The sequence below is a fragment of the Apiospora marii genome, assembly GCF_038362585.1.
Source record: "Apiospora marii strain CBS 49790 chromosome Unknown utg000014l_segment0_segment0, whole genome shotgun sequence".
NCBI lineage: Eukaryota > Fungi > Ascomycota > Sordariomycetes > Amphisphaeriales > Apiosporaceae > Apiospora > Apiospora marii.
This window is the reverse complement of record NW_027117385.1, coordinates 158,897-178,534: the sequence shown is the minus strand read 5'-3', so window position 1 is coordinate 178,534 and position 19,638 is coordinate 158,897. Positions and strand designations below refer to the sequence as shown.

General features: G+C 58.3%; 8 protein-coding genes across 8 annotated transcripts; 7 read left to right on the top strand and 1 right to left on the bottom strand.

Annotated features, from left to right (window-relative positions):
* Nucleotides 1-1,038: 1,038 nt before the first annotated feature.
* On the top strand, nt 1,039-2,609 carry PG985_016239 (FAD binding domain protein; the record flags this gene model as incomplete). Its single annotated transcript, XM_066836005.1, has 3 exons — nt 1,039-1,579; nt 1,650-2,046; nt 2,159-2,609. The coding sequence occupies 3 exons, from the start codon at nt 1,039-1,041 to the stop codon at nt 2,607-2,609; spliced, it is 1,389 nt and encodes a 462-aa protein (XP_066676021.1).
* Nucleotides 2,610-2,954: 345 nt separating this feature from the next.
* Nucleotides 2,955-4,304, bottom strand: PG985_016238 (F-box domain-containing protein; the record flags this gene model as incomplete). Its single annotated transcript, XM_066836004.1, has 1 exon — nt 2,955-4,304. The coding sequence occupies one exon, from the start codon at nt 4,302-4,304 to the stop codon at nt 2,955-2,957; it is 1,350 nt and encodes a 449-aa protein (XP_066676020.1).
* Nucleotides 4,305-5,853: 1,549 nt separating this feature from the next.
* PG985_016237 (uncharacterized protein) lies at nt 5,854-7,226 on the top strand (the record flags this gene model as incomplete). Its single annotated transcript, XM_066836003.1, has 3 exons — nt 5,854-6,184; nt 6,289-6,603; nt 6,664-7,226. 3 exons carry the CDS (start codon nt 5,854-5,856, stop codon nt 7,224-7,226), a joined length of 1,209 nt encoding a protein of 402 aa, XP_066676019.1.
* Nucleotides 7,227-8,024: 798 nt separating this feature from the next.
* PG985_016236 (uncharacterized protein) lies at nt 8,025-10,192 on the top strand (the record flags this gene model as incomplete). Its single annotated transcript, XM_066836002.1, has 3 exons — nt 8,025-8,251; nt 8,305-8,467; nt 8,519-10,192. 3 exons carry the CDS (start codon nt 8,025-8,027, stop codon nt 10,190-10,192), a joined length of 2,064 nt encoding a protein of 687 aa, XP_066676018.1.
* A 1,154-nt stretch (nt 10,193-11,346) lies between these two features.
* PG985_016235 (uncharacterized protein) lies at nt 11,347-12,090 on the top strand (the record flags this gene model as incomplete). The annotated part of the gene is made up of 2 exons (XM_066836001.1): nt 11,347-11,433; nt 11,524-12,090. The coding sequence occupies 2 exons, from the start codon at nt 11,347-11,349 to the stop codon at nt 12,088-12,090; spliced, it is 654 nt and encodes a 217-aa protein (XP_066676017.1).
* Nucleotides 12,091-13,162: 1,072 nt separating this feature from the next.
* On the top strand, nt 13,163-14,095 carry PG985_016234 (alpha/beta-hydrolase; the record flags this gene model as incomplete). The annotated part of the gene is made up of 1 exon (XM_066836000.1): nt 13,163-14,095. The coding sequence occupies one exon, from the start codon at nt 13,163-13,165 to the stop codon at nt 14,093-14,095; it is 933 nt and encodes a 310-aa protein (XP_066676016.1).
* Nucleotides 14,096-15,059: 964 nt separating this feature from the next.
* PG985_016233 (Endo-1 4-beta-xylanase A) lies at nt 15,060-15,849 on the top strand (the record flags this gene model as incomplete). The annotated part of the gene is made up of 2 exons (XM_066835999.1): nt 15,060-15,301; nt 15,435-15,849. The coding sequence occupies 2 exons, from the start codon at nt 15,060-15,062 to the stop codon at nt 15,847-15,849; spliced, it is 657 nt and encodes a 218-aa protein (XP_066676015.1).
* An 863-nt stretch (nt 15,850-16,712) lies between these two features.
* On the top strand, nt 16,713-19,539 carry PG985_016232 (Protein fluG; the record flags this gene model as incomplete). The annotated part of the gene is made up of 2 exons (XM_066835998.1): nt 16,713-17,840; nt 17,902-19,539. Coding segments are annotated over 2 exons (2,766 nt in total), but the record flags the coding sequence as incomplete, so codon positions are not given.
* Nucleotides 19,540-19,638: the final 99 nt, after the last annotated feature.

Sequence of the window (19,638 nt, the reverse complement as noted above, 5' to 3'; positions counted from 1 at the left end):
GACATACTTAACAAACTGATGGCGCCAGTACCCCCCATATCATGAAGCTACGCCGAGACCAACCAACAACCAAGGAGATAGCTTTACCCCGAAACCTGAGCTTTATGTTGGCCACTCATTCACTGACCCAAACAACTACAGCATCTCCCAATGTCCACCGTGAGCTGATGGGAGATGTTGCTTCTCGCCGCAACTCCTGACCATATGTCGGAGGCGCACTGCATCTCGATGGTTGTGGGAGCATCCGCTCTTCATTAAGAGGATCCAAGTCCAAAAAGACCATGACGCGTCTCGATTGTACTTGAAGCTTGGAACACACGTCCGTGGGCAGCGGTGCACGATACCAACAAGACGCCAGCACCATTTCCATTGGAAGGTTGGCTTGTGGTGAGTACGACGTATAAGCTGCGGTGTTCGCAAGATCGGCAGTGACCTACCCGGGACACACCAAGTCAAAGACAACGAACCAACATGCAGTGTGGTTACATTGGTATTTACAGATGGAGGGTGCAACTCAAGCACCGAAATATTCGTCGCATACCGGCCGATCAGGACGCTTGTACAGGGCGAGTCCCCGCTTCCTAATGCTCGTTGAGATAAAGTATGATGCTAGACGTGGCGGGGAGGCATGATTAGATCAGACAGAGTTTCCACCGTTTTTACATTTGCAACCAAAGACATAGCAACTACAGCATCACCATCGTAGAGGCGAATGATGGATTAGAGTAGGGGTACTTTCCTTACGCGCCAGGCGATAAGACGGTCTTGCGTTCGGGAGTTAATCGGGTGCAGGATGCATCGAGTATCGAGGCAATACCCCGCGGCAGCAATGATAGCGACAACTGCAGGATGGAAACACTGCATGCGGAGTTCAACTTGGCACCAAATCCGCAGTTTAGAATAACCACCTTCACACTACACACTGAAAGGATCTTGCCCGCAGTAAAAGTAGCTTCTTCCCATCAGATTAAGCAATCCTTGAACCCCCTATACAAGCTAAAGAAAGCCCGATCTTCTCAACGAGTAGTACCCAGCAAGATGACCAGCGAGCGCGAAAGCGACAGCAAGAGGCTAGCGGTGCTCATCGTCGGCGCCGGCCTCGCCGGCCTGACCGCCGCCCGTGTCCTGCGCGAGCACCACGCCGTGACCGTCTACGAGCGGGGCGGCGCCGCGGTGGCGACGGGCGGGCAGGGCGTCTTTATCGGGAGCAACGGCATGAAGATCCTGAATCCGCTGGGGTACGAGGGCGAGGGCGCGCGCGTGGGCGGCGTCCCCTGCCACTGGTACCGCATCTTCGACGGCCAGAACAACATGGTCGAGGAAGTCCGGATGGATTTGAAGAAGCGGTTCGGGGCCGACACGCTGACCCAGAAGCGCTCGGATTTCCGCGACGAGCTGGTGCGGCTGGCGACGGCGGCGTCGGGGGAGCTGGGGATTGGTGGGGGGCCGGCGCGGGTGGTGTATGGCAAGGCGGTGGTGGGGCTGGATCCGGAGGAGGGGGTTATTACGCTGAGTGATGGGACGACAGTAGCTGGAGACGTTATCGTAGGCAAGTGTGGCTCAATATTTGATACGCCCCGTGACTGGTTGTTAAGCCATGTCAATGTAAGAGTGCCCTCCCTTCCTAACACATTGATACCCCCAAACAGTCGCAGACGGGATCCACTCCCGCCTCCGCCCCGCCATCGCCGGCGAAGACGCCCCGAAAGTCCAAAAGACGGGCCACCTAGCCTACCGCGTCGCCGTCGACGTCGAAGCGGCCGACCGGGCCCTACGGGGCGCCAACGGGGAACCGCCCCTGCCGCCGCCCCTCTGGTGGCGGCCCGAAACGAGCCGCAACGCGTCCCTCTTCATCAACGGCCCGCCCGGCAGCCGCCGGTTCGCCATGGCGTACCCGATGCGCCGCCACGCCTGCTTCAACATCTCGTGCATCATGGAGACGCAGGTCTCGAGCCGGAGCACCACCGAGTCCTGGCACGCCGACGGCGACCGCGACGCGATGCTCGAGGCGTTTGGGTGGGACCGGGGGCTGCAGCGCATTCTGGGGTGAGTAACCTACTTACTATCTTACTTCTCCCCGTTCCAACCCGACCTCCCAAGACAAAACAAGAGAGACGGGCTTGTGTGAAAGCTAATGAAAGCGGCGCCATGCTTCCAGCTCGGCCACCGAGGTCAAGTGCTGGGAGCTCCAAGACCTCGGCCCCCTCCCGACCTGGACCCGCGGCCGCGCCATCCTCATCGGCGACGCCGCGCACGCCATGACGCCGATGCAGGGCCAGGGCGCCACCATGAGCGTCGAGGACGCCGAGGGCCTGCGTCTGCTCAACGGCGAGAACGACGACGCCGCCGCCGCCACAGGAGAAACAGGGACAGGGACGAGGGCGGGCACGGTCCATCGCGAAGACGTCCCCGCCGTCCTGCGCCGGATCGAGAGCGTGCGGCGGCCGCGCGCCGGCGCCGCTCTGGCGCTCGTCCGCGCCACCCATGGCCGGCTTACGGGGCATGGTAAGTTTCAGGATAAGTCGGATTTCTTTATGGGGTACAATGGCATCTACGCGGCGCTGGCGGAGAAGGAGAAGGCCGATGGGCAGCCAGGGGGAGAATCATGAGGAAGGGGGTTTTTTCTAGGGTGGTCTGTCCTGTAGTTTCAATTTCAGGCCCAGAAATAGGAAATGATCGGATTCAAACATGCATGACTGATGGTGATGACGACGATTAATTAATGATGTACGATGATAGAACATTGCAATGTTAAATACGAAACCAACATGCCCCTGCAAGTGTGGGCCTTCTTGCTGTATGCGAACACTTCACATTCGGTGTCCATCTATCACAGATGTATATACACTCCAGGAGCAACGGCGCATGCACTTTGGATGATAACGCCCATTGTGACTGACCATAGGATACCTGGCCATCGGGGACAGCTGCCAATGGACAACATGCCCAAGTCATCACCATACAGGCTGGAAGTGGTGGTTGGGCACGAGCGCGAACCTCGCCCCGTGCATCAGGTCGTCGAGAACAGGAGAAGGGTGAGGGATGCTCCCGCTGCTCCGAAGCAACGGCCCTTTCGGGCTCCTTCCGTCGTCATCGAGGCGCACCAGTAACCCCTCCTCCTCGAGCACCCAGCTGCCGTCGGGCGTGCCGTCGCGCTGCAGACACTCGCTGGCCAGGTTCCAGACCTCGCGCTCCTCGCCGAGTTCGCTGATCTCGAACACCTTCAACGCCTTCCAGTTGCTGGTGCTGCGGCTGGGGTTGACCATCTCGCCGATGAGGTGGCGGAAGGCGGTGGAGCGCTCCATCCAGAGGTCGGCCGGGTCGACATGCTTTAAAGTCTGGCGGTCCTCGAGGATGCGGTTGCGGGGCCGCGGCGTGAAGCGGACGAAGAGGCGGTCCACCCTCGGCAGGGCGTGGACGAGGTGGCTGACGTGCGACGAGAGCGGGAAGATGGCGATGTAGTTGAAGTCGACAACGGTCGCGGGAAACAGGGGCGCGTCATTGGGGTACTCGCCCGTGCCCAGCAGGGCGCTCAGCGCCGAGGGCGGCGAGCGCAGGAAGAACTCGTACGTCTGGTACACGGGGATGGACGACCCCTCGTTCAGCAGCATCGACGTCCAGGGCCGGAGCGTCAGGAGGGGGCAGGGCGGCGCGGGCAGGGCGCCCTTGAAAACGCATGCGGCGGCCGAGCAGCGGCCTTGAGATAGGGTGCCCATCCCGTAAGCCTTCGTTAACATCTCTAGAGTCATCTCGGGGTCTTTTCGGGGGGCTCTGTGGGATCGGGCGAGTGATAAAATGTGGTACGGGATCTTGAAAGACCATGCATCTTGTAGGAACAGCATCCGATTGAGCAGAGCCGCCAGGGTTGTCGGCGGGGCGATGATGGTGAACCTCAGGGGGTCGATGACGGCAAATACCCGGTTCCATAGCACTTCTAGATCCGACGGGCAGAACTGGTAGGCGACACTGGTTGCATCGGTTTCTTGGCTGTGGAAGTCGATCAGGAGGGTGAAGGTCAGCACGTGGCGGTGGAGCCGGTTTCCCAGAAGAAATTGTAGCAACGGGCCTGGATCGAGGGTGTTGAAACACGGCGAGAGTTGAGGCCGCCATTGCACGTGGCGGAAGAGGATGGGGAGCGCATGGCCGCGCCAGAGCTTGTCGACCTGCGACGCGGACTTGAGGTCGAGCGTCTCGCTCTTGAGCAGGTCGTCGCTCGGTTGTTCGTGGAGCCGACAGTCCGACGGGGCCGGCCCGGCCAGGAACTCGAGAACCTCGGCCAAGATCTCACGGGGAAGCCGGTCCATTGCTAGCTGCTTATACCACAATGGAGCAATCAGATCGGGGGGACAGGCGGCGATGGAGAAACGGGTTGTTGACTGGGGTGTCTCGCGACGGATCAGCTAGCAGCAGTAATGGGCATTGACCAATTGTGGCACCACTGAAAGAGTTACTGCAGCGAGATCAAAAGGGTGTTTCAGTTGACCTCAGTCTAAGGTCTAGAAACACGTCTCTATCCAGAGGAGTTGATGCCGTTTTTAGAAGGAGCGGTCTCAATGTAGACGGATTTGACGTGAGGTAGCCACAATATTGATTAGACTGAAAGGCTTCCTCAGGCAGGCGAGTAAGTTGATGATGATGAGCACGTGGTTTCGCCTGTCATGCCCCTTAGTGCTTCCCAGCGTTTGATGCATTCAGGCGACTTGGGCCACATGGCTAATTCTACAAACTCCAGTACAAATAGTATAGAACTCTGAAGATGCAGTTCCTATTCGAAGAGTGTATTCCTTCAGTGCGTATCCAATTCTTAGTCGGAATCGGTGTGTTTGCGTCTCAACCAAGAGCCAGGAAAATGACGTCAGATACTCGGCTCACAGTAGCGACAACATGCATGAGCACCGCCGGAGCATCATCCCATCTGCCATCCTTCTTCACTTATGGAAATGGAAATTCTCCGATAATCAAATGATTATCCGACATATTAGACCGAGCACGAAAGCTTCTTCACGTTCGGAACTGACTCTGCGCAGTGAAATATCGAGGCAACCCCGCCGAAAGCCAGGAGAGGTATTTGTCAATCTCTTGATACAGCAGCAATGCCACCACACACTGTCCACGCAGCTTGCCAGGCACACACGCGCATGCAACGAACGCGAGATGGCGCTACAGAAGAGCCCGCAGGTACTATTACCCAGTCCAGCCAGCAGCAGGCCATACAGAATGCTACGAGATTGCCGAAGCCGGGACCAGTCAGCCGTTGGTAATCGCCTAGGCGCGTGCGGGGTGTCGGCGCTAGGCCTAGATGGACAGGCAACTGGGGCCAAAAAGCTGGAGCATTGGCTCTTCCGCGACGGAACGATCCCACGCTGCCAATCCAAATATATTGTCCAATAACCGAAAAAGGCTACGGATGAGCTCATTTACTTAGGCAGACCACCCAGTCAACCAGTCTTGGGTGAAAGCTCAAGAGGAATCGCCAACTATGCACCTGGTCCCCGAAGGCTTGCAACCTACCCCTCAAGCCTCCTTTGCCCCCCACCGCCGGCTGCTGCAAGCTGCTGGCCGTCTCAGAAGGAGGGACTCTTCGACTCGCCGACGTGTCAGGATGATGATGCTAACGAAATTGTGGCAACCCCCCACTTGTTGAATCGTGGTGCGGAGAGAGGAGTGATGTAGTGTTAGAGATGTGCGAGATATATCATGGAAGCGATAAAGGGCGTGCTTGCCGTGCCTGCCCTCTTACTTACTTAGCATGCCATATTCCAGTCCGTCCTTCAACCTCTAGACACGCCATACCCCCTCTCATTACATACCACCCTGTCATAAAGTAAATCCTGATCCCGCCCCCAAACAGCCATGGCGACCAATAAGCAGCGCCCTCCCTTCCGAGCGGAGCACCTGGGCTCGCTGCTCCGGCCCAAGGAGATCACGGACAAGCGCATCGCGCTGGACAACGCCAAAGCCCTCGAGATCGTCCAGGACAAGGAGCTCCACGACCTCGAGGACAAGGCCATCAATGAGATCGTCAAGGTGCAGCTGGACCTCGGCTTCCACGCCATCGGCGACGGCGAGTACCGCCGGCATCAGTTCTGGGGGACCTTCTTCCCCAACCTGGACGGCTTCGAGGAGATCCCCAACCCGGACTGGGACATGTTCCGTCTCTACGTTCCCGACACTGCCGCTTTCAGTAAGTTGAACTCATAATAGCAATTGAAAGCAAAGATGATGAGTAGTGAGAGGCGGCGATGAGATTATTGGTGATTGCGACCCTGTTCTGACCGTTGCCAACAGCTGAGACGGGCCACAAGCCCGGTGAGACGATTGTGTGCACGGGCAAGATCAAGCATGTCGGTTCTTCCTACATGAAGGACTGGGAGTACCTGAAGAAGCAGGTGCCCGCGGACCGGGTCAAGGAGCTGAAGATCACGCTGGCGGCGCCCGAGTGGTACCACCTGCGCTACAAGAAGGGCAAGGCGTACCCCAAGGAGGTCTACGCCAACGACGCCGAGTACTTTGCCGACATCGCCGCCGCCTACCGGGCTGAACTGCAGACGCTGTATGACGCGGGGTGCCGCAATGTCACCATTGACGACCCCAACCTTGCCTGTGAGTATTTCAAACTGGGACTTTTTCGAGACAAATGGCAGTGGCTAATGCATTCAAAAGACTTCTGCTCCGAGAAGATGCTGGAGGGCTTCAAGCAGGACGGCGAAGACGCCGAGGCGCTGCTGGACTCGTACGTGACGCTGTACAACGACTGCCTGAGCGGGCGGCCGGAGGACATGCACGTGGGCATCCACCTGTGCCGGGGCAACTTCGCCTACAGCAAGCACTTCTCCGAGGGCGGCTACGACCGGATCGCGACCAAGCTGTTCAACGGCATCAGCGCCGACACGTACTTCCTCGAGTACGACACGGAGCGCGCCGGCACCTTTGAGCCGCTCAAGCACCTGCCCAAGCACAAGAATGTTGTTTTAGGTGTTATTACCAGCAAGTTCCCCGAGCTCGAGGACGTCGCCAAGCTCAAGGAGCGCGTCTACGAGGCCGCCGACGTGGTCGCGAGCGGCGCCGGCCAGACGCGCGAGGAGGCCCTCAAGCGGCTCGGCGTCAGTCCCCAGTGCGGCTTCGCCAGTCACCACTTGGGCAATTCGGTGACGCGCGAGGACATGATTGCCAAGCTCAAGCTGGTGCGGGAGCTGGCCGACTCCATCTGGCCCGGCGAGCCTTGATTGATTTTAACTAGGTACTTGATTGCTTGCTTGGTGGTTTTCTGAAGCTTTGCACTATTTTCCAGCCATTGGCTATATTTACCCCACCATAGCAATTGCAGCGTTCTAAAAAGTCGGTCAGGTCATTCAATCGTTTTCAGTCACTCAAGCAGCTTGGCTTGTGTCTCATCTTTGTGTGTACGTGTGTATCCTTCCAGCAGAGCTCACGTGTCACATTCATGCATACCACAGACGCCGTCTACCTACAGTTGGTGGTTGGGGGCTTTGGTTGGTCGATGGCGCCGATGCATTGATGAGCTGTCCTGCTACAGACAGGTACAGCTGTCCTGGCGCGATGGGACGCTCCGACCAAGCACCGCAACCCTCAGTGCAGCTGGTCGTATTACTGTTCCAACGCTCCTTATTTGATCGCTTTGCACTCGTCGTTGCAATTGGAAAATGTGTTTGCTTATGTAAAAGGTGAGAATGTTGCATCGGCTTAACCTAGCGGCACACATGTTCGACCCCAGAATCCCTCAGGTTTCTTCTGTTTCCCGTTCCTGTTTCAATGCGAGTGTGAGCGACAGACGGCACTGCCCCGCCATCAATCAATTTCGTGCCCCTCCCACCACCCCCTGTAGCGTAGAAGGCCAGCGATTTGGCGGGGCAGTTCAGCTCACTTCCCCGATTGATCGACTGCCCACGTCCACACATACACCCCCAATTACCAACTCCTAAACATTGATTCAACCTGCTTGCTGCATTCCTTACTTACTTTTGACATTTGACTCTCATTGATATTAACCCCCTTTCTTCAAGATGCGCGAAAAGGTAGAGCCTCCCCCGAACGAGTCGCAGACCTACAGCTCGGGCAACTCCGACGGACCCCCCGATCTGAGGCTGGTGCACTACAACGATGTCTACCACGTCGATTCCTCCTCGGCCGAGCCCGTGGGCGGCGCGGCTCGCTTCATGACCCTGATGGAGGAGTACCGGCACGGCGAGCAGTTTCAGGGGCAGTCGGACCTGCTCACTTTCCTTTTCCGGTGATGCGTTCAACCCGAGTCTCGAGAGTTCCATCACCAAAGGTCAGTCCAAGGTCAACCCCTGCATATCTGGCGTCTGTGCAAATGCATCCCACCGCTATTTGGGACTTTTACCCCGTGGTGACCAAAACCGACTCGCATGCTGACACACAACTCACAGGAAATCATATGCATCCGATTCTGAACAATATCGGAACAGATGCTGCATCTCTCGGGGTATTTTTACCCAGCAATCAAATCTCTGGAGCCATAACTGACCGCCTGTAGAATCACGATTTAGACTTTGGAGTTCGTCAGTTCAGGTACCTGGCGTCCAAATGCAAGTTCCCCTGGCTTGTCGCCAACATTCTTGACCCTGCCCTGGGGGAGGATGTCCCAATTGGAAACTGCAAGAGGACCCACATGATTACCTCTTCCAATGGCATCAAGATCGGCCTCATCGGGCTGGGTGAGCGGGAGTGGCTGGAAACCATTAACAGTCTTCCGCCCGATCTCATCTACAAGTCCGCCAGCGAGACGGCCAAGGAGCTGGTCCCCAAGCTGCGCGAGGAGGGTGCGGAGATTGTCATTGCCATCACGCACATGCGCGAGCCCAACGACAACAAACTGGCCGAGCAGACCGATGGCATCATCGACATCATCTTGGGCGGCCACGACCACTACTACAACCATAGTGTGATCAAGGACACCCACGTCCTCCGATCTGGTACCGATTTCAAGCAGCTGTCCTACCTGGAGGCCCGGCGACGGCCCGACGGCTCGAACCGCTGGGACTTCAACATCACCAGGAGAGACGTCACTTCGGCCATTCCCAAGCACGAGCCAACCGTGAAGCTGGTGGAGAAGTTGACTTCTAGTCTGAATGCAACACTCCAGAAGCCCGTCGGCTACACCGCGGCGCCTCTCGATGCCCGGTTCAGGACGGTCCGGCTGAAGGAGAGCAACATCGGGAACTTCGTGTGTGACATAATGCGCCACTACTATTCCGGCGACTGCTGCATCATGGCGTCGGGGACCATTCGCGGCGACCAGGTCTACGTTCCCGGTCCTCTCTTGATGAAGGATATTATGAACTGCTTCCCCTTTGAGGACCCCGTCGTCGTCATCAAGGCGAGCGGGAAGAACATCTGGCTCGCACTGGAGAACAGCGTCTCGCAGTTCCCCGCCCTCGAGGGGCGGTTCCCTCAGGTCTCCAACATCGAGTTCTCCTTCGACTCCAGCAAGCCCGCCGGAGATCGCATCGTGTCGGCCAGTATCGGCGGCGAGCCCATCGACCTGGCCAGGAAGTACGTCCTGGTCACGCGAGGCTACATGGGCCGCGGCAAGGACGGTTACGACAGCCTGCTGATAGAATCAGAGGGCGGCGAGTGCGAGGAGGTGGTCTCGGAGGAGAACGGGATCCTGATCTCCATGATGCTGCGGCAGTACTTCCTGTCGCTGCGCGTCATGGGCAAGTGGAAGAACATGGGCAACGCCATCAACCGCCACTGGGACAATGTGTCGAGCAAGGTCAGCACGTCGCACCCGCACATAGCGCCGCTGGAGTCAACTAGCCCCAACGCGCCGCGTGCGTCGGCGGCGGCGAAGGACAATAAGCGCGGGTGGGACAACTGGACGCCGGAGAAGTTGCGGTCGCGTCGGGCCAGCGTGGGCAGGATGCGCGAGGAGGAGGAGGATTCGGACGCGGACGCGGAGAACGACGACGATGGAGAGGGCGAGGGCGATGAACGACGGCACGTGGCGGAGCACGAGGTCGAGGACCTGGACAAGGAGCTGCAGATTATGCGGCGGGTGGTGCGCAAGTGGAGCCGGGTGGCCGGGGTGCACTGCCGCGTCGGCGACGAGCTCAAGGAGGGGGAGTTTGAGATTGACTGGACCAAGGCCATTGCGCCTCGTATCGAGGGGCGGATCGTCATGGTTGGGGGGGAGATGCCGAAATGAGGAGCGGCGGTTACTTAAGACGGGAAATGAAAGAATAGAGGTTACGTTACACATGCCTTGAGTACTTTATCTAGAGCAGCAAGAGCCTAAAACGGAAGAATACAATATACCGGATACCTACCTATCTTACATGTTCCCAGTCGCAAGGATCAGCTGTCTCTCGTTTGTTTGCGTCGTCGGGGACACCGGTGACGAAGTATGGAATGGAAATTCTCCTGGGGAGGCAGCAGCCTGCCGCTGGGCAATTTTATCTCACACCGGGCAAACAACAGAAACAAGATAGGCTGTTTTTAGACTTAGAGTTCATGATGCATTCCTACGGGCATCTCCGCAATATGGCATGGGAATGGAATCTTGTCTGCTTCGGTTGAATCGAGGCGATGCATGCTGCTGCACTGCGCTTCGACCAACGGCCGAGTCTCATTCACCGCCCACCTTGTTGTGCTGCGGCACCGACCTCCTGAAACAGGTGAGCGACACCCCCAATTGACTACAAGCGCAGGCGAGCCGCATCGTCATTTGGGTTACGGAGTACAATGCCACACGTGTGACGGACGGACTGAATCAAGACAGGATTGTTTCTCGACGTTGCACGAGGGGGAAACAAACGGGAGGAATGGGGGTGGCTCGTGGCGGGAGGGTGCAGGAGGTGCTGGGGTCCACGTTTTGCCGCGGGCGTCTGGATGGAAGGGTATTCTCTCTTCGCGTCAATGGCTGGGTAATCGAGGATTGGGTTGGTTCAGTACACACGCAATAGGTATGATATCGGACTGGATGTTTGTCTCGGGTCTGGGATGCTGGGAAGTGGTCGCGCGGCTGTACTGTACTGTACTTGTTCTTCTCCCTACGTCGCTCCCACTTCTTGATTTTGCTCTGGTGTTTCCTTTGGTTTGTGATTTGCCAAATGCAGATGCTCTCTCCGACTTACATGGCGGTGGAGCCTAACCTTCCTGAATCATTCTCTCGTTTGATTGCTTGCGGAAACGATATAGAGGAGTCTGCGAATGTTTGATGATTGCTTCGAATTGGCATGCGAGTGAAAGGGGAATATTTCGAAACCCCACAGCAACGAAATGGCAAACCTTCAACCCGCAGCTCGATTTTATCAAAGACAAGAAGGCCCGGCAGTAGTGGGAAGGCGAGAAGAAAGTGCGATGGGTGACAGTAAGGCATGGATTGAGTCGGCGCCGAATGTCCGTCAGCAAGCAAGACAAGCTTTCACCGGAACCGACAGTAACCTGGTAAGCATAGCTTCCTGTCGACTTCGTCCTCAGAGTAGAAAAAGGTTCATGGTCCTTCTGCCCATATGCTCACGTATCATGTAAACGCAGCTTACCTCCGAGATCACCTCCCCCTCGCCCTTCCCCGAGGGCACCCCAGACACGCTCATAACGGCCCCGGCCCCATCGTCGACATTAACACTGCCAGCAACAGGAGGAAGCACCCCGGCGCCCTCCCTCCCGGCTCTGCGCAGCATCTCGACCCTACCCTCAAGCGAACAAGGAGGCCATCACAACCCGGGATCCTCTTCTCCCACCATGGCACCGACCGGCAGCATTGAGAGCCAGGACGGCGGCGGCGGCATCGACTCCCCCGACAGCGGCCTCAGCACGGCGGCGGCGGCGGGCATCGGCGTGGGGTCCACGGTGGGTGGGGTTCTGCTGCTGATCCTGGTCGGGTGGTTCGTGCAGCGGCGCAAGCGGCTGGCGCCCACGGCGAGCCGGGCCTACGACCGGCCCCTGAAGGACGATCCGGCCGGGGAGGCGGCGGAGGCTGGGGGGGGAGGTGGGATTGAGATGTCGTCGAAACACCACCACAACAAGAACGGTCAGGAAGGTGGTGCTGTTGCTGGTGCGGGTGGGGGTGGGATGGCTGTTAAGGCGGAGGATCGGATTTGAAGAGGGAAAGGGGGTGGGTTAGTTGGGTTGGCGGGCGGCTTCCGTTTTGGCAGCACGACTTTTCCAATATGTAGTTAGATCTCATTGGTATGACAGTAATCACACGATATACAGCCCTGGATTGATCTAGCGTTTGCTTCCGGGCAAAGATCAACCATGCCTTGGACTTATAGCGAGAGAATAACGTGCCCGGGCAGCCTTTAAGAGAATCAAGTTCGGCACAGTGGCGCCCGCCATGCGGAAGTCATAGACCGTGTCACAGGACGGCATCTAAACGAGTCTCCGTAACGATCACCCGGTTCTGTGAGAGGTGGTCTGCTCCTGTGTGAGGGTGACGGGAGTCGTAGGAGCGGTGATATCCCTATGGCAATACGCTACTGTCAGGAAGAAGCGATGGTTTCTAGTCTAGGGTTGACGGTGGAACCTCTAGAACAGCCTGCCCCCTTACCTCGACCTTGCCAGCCCCGTCCGCCACGACGCCAGGTTGACGTTGGGCAGGGTCTATCGATAAGTGCTGCACAGGAAGTGCCGGCACTGGGACGCCGGATGCGACTGCTCAGCTTTCCGTGTGTCGCAATTGGCCGCTACGCACACTTGGGTGTTGTAGTGGAGCACAACCTACTTTTGGTGGTCTATTCTAGCCAAGCCACCTCTTACATAGTGCTTTGTCGGCCAGTCTGCATCTATCCTTCTTCTGTAAGACGGTGTTGTCCACAATCATCCCTCTCCCCCTCACGTCGCTGAAGCTGCATCTCCCTTTAGGGCTGACAAATGCAATTCCACTGCGTAAGCACTAAAGGTGTAATGTACGAAAAGTTCCTTCTGTGGTAAGCCCAGTAGCGATTACAGATGGGGAATCCACTTGCTTCGTGGACCCGGGCTATCAGCGTCCAGTGATATAAGCAAGCTGCCACCTCAACAATGGCTGCGCTTCCACCGATCAATCTTCTGAAGGTGTAACCAAGAGTCCATTCGTATCTGACACGCAAATCATAAACGCTTGGATGCCTTGAGTAACATCAATCTGTTTGTTCCTCTACTAGACTTACCAGTCAGTATCGACCTGGCCACCATGAAAGGCGGACAATACTTCGCCGTCGCCGACGGCGCCAACATCTACTACAGCCTGGAGGGCCCGGAGGACGGGATACCGGTACTGCTTCTACACGGCTGGGTCTGCGACCAGAATGATTGGGCGCTCCAGTTCCCCTTCCTCGTCTCGCTCGGTTTCCGGGTCATCGCCATGGACTACCGCGGCCACGGCCACAGCTCCGTGACGGACGTCGTCACCAAGTTCGACCCCGTGACCCTGGCCGAGGACGCCGCCGCCCTACTGGAACATCTCGGTGTCCACGGTAGCAGCAGTAGCAATGGGTCGAATAGCAACGGAAACGGCAACCACAGCAGCAACGACGGCCAACAAGCCATCGTCATGGGCCACAGCATCGGCGCCCTAGTCGCCCACCAGCTCGCCCTGCGCCACGCCCCCTTCGTCCGCGGCGCCGTCCTCGTCGACGCGGCCTACACCCTGACGCCCCCCATCATGACCCACGTCGTCCAGATGCTGGAGAGCGCGGACCCCCCGGAGCAGGCGGCCGTGGGCGCGACCGACTTCTTCGCCATGGGCGGCATGTACCTAGCCGAGCACGGGACGCCGGCCTGGCTGGCGCCCTCGCACCAGCGGCGGGCCTGGGCCATGGAGCCGCGCGTCATTATCGAGACGTTTAGGCAGATGCGGGCGCACTTGGGCGAGTCGGGGGCGGCGTACCTGGCGCGGACGGGGAGGGCGGCGGGGGTGCCGCGGCTGGTGACGAATGCGGCGGAGGGGAACTTGGGGATTGAGCGGGAGGCTGGGGGAGCCGAGGAAGAGGGGAATAGGATGGAGGTGATCCCGGCGGGGCACTTTCACCATATGATCAGGCCGGATCGGTTCAATGAGGTGTTGGGGGAGTGGTTGGGGGAGAGGGGGTGGGTTAAGGAGGGCGAAGGGACGAAAGCGGGATGAGGCGTGGCAAGATGGGTTGATGATCTGCAACCTCTTCTGGCTGGGATATCGGTATCGAAAGCTAACACATAGGAAGTTTCTTGTACCAGCTTTCTAAATACTTCCCGGTCGCGGTCCTTGGTGAACCCTATCCCCATCGAGTTTGGGCATCTTTTCTCATGACGGTCACAGTGTAGTGAGACAACGCATCCCCGTTCAGATGACATGACTTGGTAGAATCTATTGCGATGGAATCTACATACGTACCAATAACTCAAAGAACTTGGTCACGATCAATACCGCCAATGCGGTTTCGTTATCTAGCTCGGGCATAAAGATGTTGTACACACAAACATACAAGTAATTAGCCGGATGCACAGATGCTATTCTTGTTTCTAGAAGATATGGCCGCTACACAGGAGCAAATCCCAGATCAGCCGTTGTTTGCAGCACCGTGCTTCTGTCAAGTTTCCACCAATGTCAGATGAATGCCTCAAACCTTACCGGGCCCGCGGAAGAAGTCGACCTATGGCTGATGAGCGTATCTCTATTCCACCTGTATTTGGTACCTCGGAGACCCTGGAGAATGAAAAGATCCCAATAGTCACACCCTAGATACTATTTATATATATGATGCTCACCCGATGGCGCCATGTCGAAGTACCCCGGATCTTGGCGCTCGACTTTAGCCGCCATGTCTAGCTCGCGGCATCTCTGGTTTGCTCGCAAGCACTGCCGAACGTCTGTGCAATATCTTGTTCCGGGTGATGGGGGCAATCTAGATTGAGTGCCATACCCCCTTTTTGATGGCAGCCAATGATGTATCGCGGGGTAGGAAAGAGCGACGGAGCACTGGAAGGAAGCGATCTTGTATAAGTAGGTAGGCGAGTAGGTAATCGACGGGAAGACTACAATCACAGCAGATTCACAAGACCATCCACACATAGTCCCAACTATCCTACACTCCTCGTCTTATCGACCAACCATGAAGTTCACCTCTCTCGTAATCGCCGCCGCCTCACTGACCCAGGGCGTTCTGAGTGCGCCGGCGGCGACGCTTGACCGGATCAGCAATGTGATGGCGCGCCAGGGCTATGCCTTTTCGTCGTGGTCGGAGGGCGGCATCAACTACCGCTGCAACAACGGCGCCGGTGGATCCTACACGGTGGACTGGTCCGGCCCGGGTGGGTTCGTGTGCGGGAAAGGATGGGGCCGCGGGGGGCAACGGTAAGCTATCTACTCTTCCATTCTATTCTCCAGACTCCTTCACCTTTCATTCAATCGTTGCAGATCTGTAAAATTGCGACTCCTGCCTTCCCCTCTTGGCAGCCCGCAGTACACTAACCCTCCACGACGACAGATCCGTGCAGTACAGCGGCACGTACAAGCCCCAAGGCCCCGGCTACCTGGCCCTGTACGGCTGGACCCGGAACCCGCTGATCGAGTACTACGTGGTGGACGCGCACGGGGACCTGTCGCCGAACGAGGTGTGGACGGAGAAGGGCAACTTCACGTCGGACGGCGGGACCTACACCATCTACACGTCGACGCGGGTGAACCAGCCGAGCATCGTGGGCACGGCGACCTTCCAGCAGTTCTGGTCGGTGCGCACCGAGCAGCGCGTCGGGGGGACCATCACCACCGGCAACCACTACGCCGAGTGGGCCCGCCACGGCATGAACCTCGGGCAGCACGACTACATGATCCTGGCGACCGAGGGGTACACCAGCAAGGGGAAGCAGAGCAGCGGGTCGTCGAGTATTACTGTGTCGTAGGTGGGTAAAGTAAGGGATTTGGGGCGAAGGGGGCGATCAATTGATTGGGACTACGGGTTGCAAACGAGGGGCTGAGGGGGAGCAGGAAAGGGGTTCGCTCCGGCCTGGATCGCTGGTGGTGCCAAAGCCAAGGATTGAAAGGGGAAGTAGCAGCAGGTTTCCGTCTTGGGGCTGCTGATCACTTGTCGTTGGTGTAAATATCTTTTTGAGTAGTCGGTGCCTGTTGCACGAATGTGTTTCCTACTTCCCCATCTGCTTCGATATTAATTGGGCCATGTTGCATGTCACAAATGCAGGCAGGCGGCGGCTTGACATGTAAGCTCGCTAAAACCCCGCGTCAGCACCACCAAAATGAACCGTTCAGGCCACCCTACCTTCAACATGCACTGTTCGTAAGAGCACAAATTACCAATTGAAGTACTTGAGAGACTTGTTGGCAGTGCCATTTCTTGGTGGAAGATTTCGCCCGACACAGCGGGAGAAAAGTATGCAGACGACAAGCTAATGCAGCACTCATTATTCAAAAACAAATAAGGGGTCTCTCATCCCCAATCACATCCACTGCTTCCTACGTCAGCTTGCGGCATCTAGACGGAGATCTCCCCCGCCGTCTCGCAAATACCTACTGAAGCCAAGCTGCCCCCTGCCCCTACTACCCTGTACTGTACAAGATACGTAAGCACACTTCAAGCCTCCTTCCGTCACCGCCAAATACCTACTTAGATTCTCGATGTAAGGAGTTATTGTACCACAGTCACACTAAAGGCCACCTCAGTGTTTGCCATCGGGTGAATTGGAATCCATTTCTGATTCATCAATTCCACCCAAAAGATCACTTACACCACACACCGCAGTTGCCTACTATGGATCTCAAGGCTCTTCGCAATGCAATCCGCACCACGCCCATCGTGGACAACCATGCCCACCCTCTTCTGAAGGTCCAGCACCAGTTCAAGCACTCGCTGCTCTCCATAGCCACCGAGGCCCATGGCGACGCCCTCGGTGATTCCCAGTCTAGTCTGGCCCACATCCGTGCGGTGAAGCAACTGGCCGGGCTGCTGGACACCGAGCCGACCTGGGACGCCGTGGAGTCGGCCCTGCATGCGAAGCGTTCTTCGCCGAATTCCGGCACAGACGCCGGCGGTTGGACTGCTTGGGTCCGAAGCTGCATGCAGGGCATCGAGACCCTTCTCCTGGACGACGGGCTGGACAGCGGCGACGAGACCCATGAGTATGCCTGGCACGACCAGTTCGTCACGGGCAAGTGCAAGCGCATCGTGCGCATCGAAGCCCTGGCCGTGGACATCATCCGGCGCCACGTCGCTACTGCGGGGAGGGCCGAGCAATGGGGACGGAGGGCCGTTCTGAAAATCCTGGGCGACTTCGAGCGCGAGATCGGGCGCTGCCTGGCCGATCCCGAGGTCGTGGGGTTCAAGTCCATCATCTGCTACCGCGGCGGCCTCGACATACCCAGCAAGCGGCACATGGAGACGCAGACACAGATCCAGGCCGCCGAAGAGGAGATTGGCAGCATCGCCCAGGGCGGGGAGTTCACCCGGCTTCAGCACAAAGCGCTGAACCATTTCCTCATCCACGCGGCTGCCAAGCTCATCGCCAACGGCAGCGGTTCGGAGACCAAGAAGCCGATCCAGTTCCACACGGGCTTGGGCGACAACGACATCATCCTGACCAAGTCGTCGCCCTCGCATCTCCAGACCTTCATTGCCGACTACCCCACCGTTCCGATCGTGATTCTGCACGCGAGCTACCCGTGGACCCGCGAGGCGGGCTACCTGGCGGCCATGTATCCCAATGTCTATGCCGATGTCGGCGAGGTGTTCCCCTTTATCAGCCGCCAGGGCCAGGAGTCCGTCTTCAAACAGATTCTCGAGCTGTGCCCGTGGTCCAAGATCCTCTGGAGTACGGATGGCCACTGGTTCCCGGAGACTTATGTGCTGGCCACGATGCAGATGAGAGACGTGCTCGAAACTGTAAGTCGCTCAATGATCCCCGGGGTGTACTCATTAGAATATCTAGCTCTAACCTGGACAGACGCTCTGCGATCTCGTCCATGAAGGCGATTTGAACGAACACCAAGCTATTCAGCTGGCGCAAGACATCCTGTTCACCAATTCCAAGAGGCTCTACAACCTGCAAACCGAGACCACACTACCCAAGCCAGAGTCCATCTCCACAACAACGCTTGTGAAATCACAATCTGGCAACAAGTCGTCATCAAGCCGACCAAAACGAGACGTCGCCAAGCTGCTGCACGAAACCGGCTGCAAATGGGTGAGGCTGGTCTGGGTAGACTACACAGCCAGCACCCGCTGCCGCGTCATCCCCGTCAAGCAAGTGCTCAAGGCCCTTCACCAAAACGGCGGGAACGGCAGCTGGACCAACACCATGGCCGCCTTCGGCCTGCTGCAGATCGACATGCCCATCCCGCAGATCACGTCGACGGGCATGTACAAGCTGGCCGTGGACTGGGCCTCGCTGCGGGCCGGCCCCGCGCCGGGCCACATGAGCTGCTTCAGCGAGTTCCGCGAGCCCGACGGGCTCGTCGAGTCGCCGCTGTGTCCGCGCACCCTGCTGCGCCGCGTCGTCGAGCGGGCGCGGGCTTCCCACGGGCTGACGTTTTTGCTCGGGTTCGAGATCGAGTTCGTGGTCATGGAGCGGAACGACCAGACCGCCCAAGGCGACGCTACGACTACTACTACTACTACTGCCAAAGAAAAGTTCCGACCCCTACAGGCCGACGACGGGCACGCCTGGGCCATGGCCCGGTCCCTGGCCGACACGGGCCGCCCCGGCAGCTTCAACACGGTCCTCGACGGCGAGCTGGCCGACGCCCTGGACGCGGCCGGCATCGAGATCGAGCAGTACCACGCCGAGAGCGCGCCGGGCCAATACGAAATCGTCCTGTCGCCCTTGCCGCCGCTCGAGGCCTGCGACGCCCTGGTCCATGCCCGCCAGCTCATCGAGTCCGTGGCCGCGCGCCACGGGTTCCGCGCCACCCTGCACCCGAAGCCCTTCGCCGCGAGCTGCGGGACGGCGTCGCACGTGCACATGTCGGTCGCGTCCGATACGCCAGGCGGTGAGGATAATCCAGAAGTGTATGAGCCCTTTTACGCGGGGATCCTGCGGCACTTCCCCGCGGTCATCGCGTTCACGTACAGCAGTCCCGTCAGCTACGAGCGCATGGTCGACAGCTTCTGGGCCGGCGGGCGCTGGATCATGTGGGGGCGGCAGAACAAGGAGGCGCCGCTGCGGCAGTGCGGCGGGGAGCCCGGTTCGCCAGGAGGGCCGACGAGTCACTGGGAGATGAAGTGCCTGGACGGCCTGGCGAACCCGTACTTTGCGGCGGCGGCCATCTTGTCGGCGGGGACGCTGGGCGTGGCGGACCAGGAGCCCATGGTCTGGAAGGACTGCTCGTCAGACCCGGCGAAGCTCACCCCCGAGCAGCGCGAGGAGCTCGGCATCACGCAGATGTTCCCCGCGGACCTGGGGGAGGCGCTGGCGGCGCTCCAGGCGGATACCGCCTTGATCGAGCAGATGGGCTCGCCTGAGTTTGTGCAGCGGTACGTCGACGTCAAGAACGCCGAGATGGGGATCCTGAGTCAGTTGGGGGGAGAGCGAGCGGCGGCAGTGGATCATGGAGCGGTATTGAGGGCATGCAGGACGATGTCGGTCAGATGTGATATCGGGGCTAGTAGTTGCGGTGTATCTAGCTGGTCTGGCTGGACCCTTTTTCTTCGATGGACGATTGAACATCGAATCAAATGCATT